This window comes from Amaranthus tricolor, chromosome 16 (genome assembly GCF_026212465.1).
Source record: "Amaranthus tricolor cultivar Red isolate AtriRed21 chromosome 16, ASM2621246v1, whole genome shotgun sequence".
NCBI lineage: Eukaryota > Viridiplantae > Streptophyta > Magnoliopsida > Caryophyllales > Amaranthaceae > Amaranthus > Amaranthus tricolor.
Genome location: NC_080062.1, coordinates 18,175,226 through 18,181,781, shown reverse-complemented (window position 1 = coordinate 18,181,781; position 6,556 = coordinate 18,175,226). Strand labels below are relative to the sequence as shown.

The window sequence follows — 6,556 nt, the reverse complement described above, 5'->3', positions numbered from 1 at the left end:
ACAGAAGAAGTATTTAATCATCTACATTGTATAGTTTTCTCCTAAAGCCACTGTGAGAATATTCTGAAATTAAGAGAGTAGTTTTAAGAGCTTGACTTTTATGCTTAATTGATAATAGAAGCAAATGCTCATTTCATACCTTCTTTTCATACTCATGATTTGTAAGCCAATTGCAGGATAATGCGCCATTTGGAAAAGTTTGTGCATCTGATGCAGAACCTCAAGAATCTGAGGTGGATTGAGAAAAATGGAAAACAGGAGGTTGAGGAAAGGATTTGATAAATGTTTTCTTAATCAAGCAAAACTATAATCCATTTAGCAATGCTCATGCCTTTTGTGGAAAGTCATTTTTAATAATTCCTTGAATCATATTTAGTTTTAGAAATTGATTTTAGCCACATGAGCACCCACAACAATGTGTACTGTACAAGTTACAACAATTGAGTTATAATAAAATAATTCAACAAGGGCTTAATATATTAAAAAAAATAAAATGAGTGTTTAACAATCGTATAAAAGCTGGTAGCTAATTTGAGAAAATCAGCTTATTCAAAATAACTTATTCAAAACAATAATTAATTAATTTATCAAATATGTATTAGATGGTTTGGCCACCCAACTATCTATTTGCATCAAAATAAGCTAAAATTGTCAAATAAACTATTATATTAAACAAGACCAAACAAGTATCAAAAAAAAATCCTAAATTAGCACTTTATCTACAGATTTTGGGAGTGGGATAGTGTAGTATGACTGCAGTCTCTGCACTACGAAAGTTAAAAGAGACGAAAGAAGTGCACTAGAAATATATTTTTTTTAAATATATATATATATATATATATATATATATATATATATATATATATATATATATATATATATATATATATATATATATATAATTTCAGTTTACATCAATGAGTCCTCCAAAAAGAATTAGATTACAACATTTTCGATAGATGTTAGATTGTTCTCCCTATAATCCCTCCAGTAGTGAAAGCAACAAGACCGTAACATAACCATTGTCCCGTCCCTTTGTAACCTTTTCTCTTTTCTATCAACAATCATGAACTCATAATAAAACAATGTCACCTTAATCAGTAGAAACCATAAGGCATCAATCAAGGTGATGAACGACATCGTCTTGAAGTATAACATTTGGGTTGTATAAAAATTTCTCGCACCTGGTCAGGCATTGTGCATTAATGTTCATCCACAACAGCAGCAGTAGCGGGTTGCGCATCAGTATCTTTCTTCTTACCAGGACCAGAAGAAACTTTAACCATTGCGGGTCTCAAAAGCCGATCACCGAGCAGAAAACCACGCCTAAATTCTTGGATTACAATTCCTTCCTTGAACTCTTCAGACTCCCCTCTTGCTATTGCCTCATGCAACTACACAAGGAAATAAAAACATGTTTCAGGTCTTTAAGGTGCGCTAGTTTGAACACCGAGAACCATGGCACCAACTAACTGTACTATTAAATCCATATAAACAAACATTCATCTAACTTGAAACAAATTGAAGTATCAACCTCCCATGAACTTCCTTGACTTTTCAACTAAACACAAACTGAATGTTGTATTCTTTTCTCAGATGTTATTAGAAGTGTTCATTCGGGTGATCGGGTATGTTTCGGACGGGTGTCATTCGATTCAATTGTATTTCGGATCGGTTATATTTCGGATGCGTGTTGCGACGGGTCACACTCGGGTCGGGTCGATTAGTCACGGTTCAGTTGAAGATCGGTTATTCGAGCTATCGGGTTAGCATCAGTTCGGTGTCGGTTGAAGTTTGTGTCGAGTTTCAATCGGTCTCAGGTTGTCATCCGTCAATAATTGGTTCGGTTTTATCAGGTACAGATCGGGTTCAGGTATTTTTCAAGTAGAATTCGGCTACGAATTGCGAATTACTAATTACTATTAATCGAGTCAGTATCAGATCAAGATGTTTGTCATTTTTTAATTGATGATAAGGTTTCTTTACTTAAAGCAAAATAGTGAAAATGCAAATCAATTAGTGATCATTATTACATTGTTACTTTTACTTATTTGACCATAAATTAAAATTATAAAGTTCTCTCAATTTTCATCTAATTCGATTAAAAGTAATTAAATACACATTGACCATTGATTATGAACTCTAAATATTTGAAACCATGTATTTATAAAATTTATTTTATTAAAATATTTATCACTTTATTAAAATAACTAATAAAATGATTGAATATGAGTCAATCATACTTCTATATAAAAAATTGGTTCAGGTTTACAGTAGTTCGATCTAAACTTCGTTCGGGTTAAATCGATTTTAGCCGGATCGAATTCCGTCTCGAGCATGATTTGGGTCTGATATGACTCGGGTCGGTCATTATTAGGTTCGGGTAATCTCGGTTAACGGTTATGTGTCGGTTAAAAAATCGGTTACAGCTCGGGTTCAATTTCCCATTTTCGGTTGTCAATCGGTTCGGGTATAGCTTCAGGTCGGGTAATGTCGATTAGATAACCTAAAAAAGGAACACATTTTCGGGTCGGTATACTTTCAATTTCGGATCGGATTTTCGGGTCGGGTCACTTTTGAACAGCTCTACATGTTATGAAGTTTCCTACATCATATTTTATAATTAACGTACAGATTTTTGTTCATTGCATATCAAGGCATTGGTATCATACTACAAAAGTCTTTGGGCTAAATTTATCTCTCAGCCATGTAAAGGGGACAAAAATAGTTGGCCTAGGTCAAAAGTAATTTTTTCCAAGGAGTTTGAAGGAAATATCTTGTAAATTCTGCAACAGATAATAGTTCTTGCACTGAATTGAGCAAGAGAAAACAGAGAAAAACATGATCGATAATGTAAATTCTGCAACAGATAATAGTTCTTGCACTGAATTGAGCAAGAGAAAACAGAGAAAAACATGATCGATAATGTAAATTCTGCAACAGAAAATAGTTCTCTTGCAAATACAACATTCTTTATGAAGCAACCAATGCAAGCATACATTCAATGGGCTTTTAGCAAGAACATTACCTTCTCAAAGGACATAATTGGGGATTCATTTAAAAATTTCAATATAAAGACGCAGTTAAAGAATAATAAGTTTTAACAGCTATAACACCATAAATAACACTTACAGATGGATCAAAAGGCTTCCCCACAGTCGCTATGGCAGCTACCCGTAAACTCCTCATGACCTCTACAAACTGCTTGTATATGCCCTGATAACTTGTATCAATCTGTTTTTCCCTGTCAGTTTCAGGTTTGATCTGCTGCTTTGCTCTCTCAAAATTGTCCACCATTGGAAGAAAACTTTCAATAACCTCCCCCTTCGCGTTGTTTTGAACCGAAAGTCTCTCCTTTTCGTATCTCTTTCTAAAGTTATCAAAATCAGCTTGTAGGCGGATATATTTCTCCTTTCCAGAAGAGATCTCTTCTGTCATTGTGGCTAATTTCTGGACCAACTCATTCTTTTCAGTTTCTAGTTTGCAAAATGCCGTCTCTATTTCAGCAATAGTGTGGTAATCCCCAGCTAAAACAGCTTCCTTGTAGAATTTAGTAAGATTTACCACACTTTCCCATACCTTCTTATCACCTATCTCCGCCGCTTCCACATCTTCCTCATATATCCTTCTCTCATCCACCTAAAATACCAGTACAAAGCATCAAGGCATAAGACAAGTAACTATTATTCATTTCAATCAAAAGCTTCAAGATTCAAATACCTTCTCATTGGTCATTGTATTAATAACATTCAATTACCCCAATACCCAATACCATTAAGTGGCTGCAACCTAGACAGGATTTGGAGGATTTGGATGTACACAACCTTACCCTTATTAGCAATAACAAAAAGGTTGTTTTTGATAAGCCATTGTAAGCATCATATGCAAATTTACACATGATTTAATGAGCCATTTCAATGCAGTCTATTATGATTGAAACCAAATTATTTCAAATCTATGGCTCCATTTAGAATGGACATCATTGATAATTATATCCCAATATGTATAGCTAAAGTGTCATGCCACTCTCCTTATATATGCACATAGACTCAAGACTTTTTTCAATTCCGACTAAGACTCAACTCGAATTTCATGTACCCGACTTTGCTCCGAATCAGACTCCCAGTCCTCCGAAGGAGTCGATTATATCATCTTTTACAAATTTAATTTGTTTAACAATATGGAGACTCTAACAATATTGTTTTTCAAATAGCCAACATTTTGCATAGGTTCTCACTAAAGAAAATAATTCGACTCATCCAAGTTAATAACTCAAATAAGCCACAAATTATCTAAATTCTACTTAATAACAATACGCAAAGTTGCAATTTCACAAGAAGAATATCTTTCAAATACGCACATTAAATTTTTAAATGTGTTGGTGTCGAGGTAAATCCTTCTATGATAGGGTCTAATAACTCTATCACCAACATTGAACCCAAAAATAAGCCACATTTATATATCTGTATCAATCTTGGACATTTATATATGTCTATAACAAACTACACATTTGGACAAAGTCGAAATTGGGCGCTATGTTGAATCGGTGTCGCCGTGGAATAATTGGATTTATTTAGCAATCTGAGACAATCAAATTGACAATTTGATATGTGATTCCTGTATTGCACGAGCAAAATAACTACCAAAAGTGATTAAGCAACAAGACTAATATGCAACACATAACCAGTAAAATATACTCCTAGGAGCACATTTGTGGCATAATATCAATGACAACAACAGCGTAATGTTAATCCTCATTCATTGAGCTTCAGTAATCAGTCCAAATTTCACAAATCAAACATTCAACACTATTCACAAAACAATGTTTAGCAAATAAAGAGATCAAAGAAAGAATCTCACAGTGTCCGTTGAGTCTTCTTGGGAAGAAACACAGCACCTAAAACCATGGCGATTAAGGAGAAGAGAATAATTTTTGAGAGTAGGCTTGAGAGGGAAGATTAGAGATTTGTGGGATAATGAAGGTAGCTTAGCATATGAAGATGAAGGGTGAAAAAAAGAAGGAATGCTTGAAAGAAAAACAGCCATTTTTGTGAGCTTGAAAAAAATAGGGATTTGGAAATGAAATTAAATGGAGAGCGCCGAGAAAGAGATTATCAGAAGACTAAGAGATTTCCAGAAGCTTGTAATTTACTAGTAGAGTGGAAATGGGATGTTGTTTTGTGTGATAGACTATCAAAAATTCAAAATGCAATTGCAAATGCAATTACCCAATTATGTTTTGGAAGTGTGTTATTATATTTTACTGTGTGCTAATTTAGTCATGAGTCATGACATAAGTCAGCCAAGGGATGTGTAAAACAATCACACTTCATTAGGGAAACTTTTCTCAAATTATTGCCCATTATAAAAATAATTTCCAATGTGCCTCAAACAAGAAAAATATTTCCCTAAATGCCGTCCACGTAGGATAGCTTTTCTTTTTTTTTTTTGCAGTCACACAAAACCGCCACTCCAAATGGCGGTTTGCATGACAATATAAACCGCTGTTACACATACCGGTTTAATGCTTTTTTTTAAATTTTGAGAAATACTAAAACCGCCACTTAAAATGGCGGTTCACCTATGATATAAACCGCCACTTTAACTGGCGGTTTTGTCTGTAGCATTTTTCCTCATTTTTTTTTAATTTTGGAAAATACTAAAACCGCTACTTAAAGTGGCGGTTTTGTCTGCAAACGTTTTTCCTCGTTTCAATCACACTCTGGAACATTAAATGTTTCATACCCTGCATTAAAATAATTTAACACTCCATATTACATAACAAATGAACCAACAAGCTCCTCCAGTACTCAAAACACCTCATTCACCGATGTTTCAAGGACAAACGAGGACGATTGTACACATGATTAATGAAAATAGCACATATATATTACATAACGACCATCCAAATTAATACGTAAGTTGAATATGTACAATAATCATCCCAAGTCAAGTAATCTAGAGTCCCCGACCCCGTTTGTTGCGTACATCGGTCGTAGAGGTCGATGTGAACTCATCAGCCTTTGTGATGACTTTAAGAACAAGTGCTCGTCACTGACTAGCACATTGATACATCAAGATCCGATTAGGAGGCGATGGATGTAGAGGAGTGGACACGGGCCCTGGGGGAACAAATGGCGACATAGCACCTGTAGATATTGATGAAGATCCCGAGGATCGACCTCGACTAGATGAAAGATCGGATCCTCTTGATGAACCTCTACTAGAACCTCGTGAAGAACTACCTCTTTAACCAGAACCTCTAGTGGAAGGAGTGTGCAACATGTCATCATCAATGGCAGTGGGACGGCTGGAAATCAGGTAATCATACCCCGTCAGACTTAAGACTTCCGTCAATGACGTGTTGATGGAGCCCAAGGTCTAAGTACATAAGCGATACACCACATCCACAGGCAACGCAGAGGCACCTTGTGTTGTGTCACTACACTGTACTAGAACCGATCTTATGCCCTCAGCCTACATATGAATGTTTTATAAGAATTACATGTACTAATTCATATTTTTGGACGTTAAAAGAAAGCCTACCAATTGTAGC

At 35.1% G+C, this 6,556-nt stretch overlaps 1 protein-coding gene across 1 annotated transcript; it reads right to left on the bottom strand.

The window, feature by feature from the left end:
- Positions 1-879: 879 nt before the first annotated feature.
- Positions 880-5,289, bottom strand: LOC130803251 (uncharacterized). Its single transcript, XM_057667446.1, has 3 exons — positions 4,861-5,289; positions 3,133-3,639; positions 880-1,394 (listed from the first exon to the last, which is right to left on the bottom strand). The coding sequence occupies exons 1-3, from the start codon at positions 5,044-5,046 to the stop codon at positions 1,203-1,205; spliced, it is 885 nt and encodes a 294-aa protein (XP_057523429.1). The 5' UTR covers positions 5,047-5,289; the 3' UTR covers positions 880-1,202.
- Positions 5,290-6,556: the final 1,267 nt, after the last annotated feature.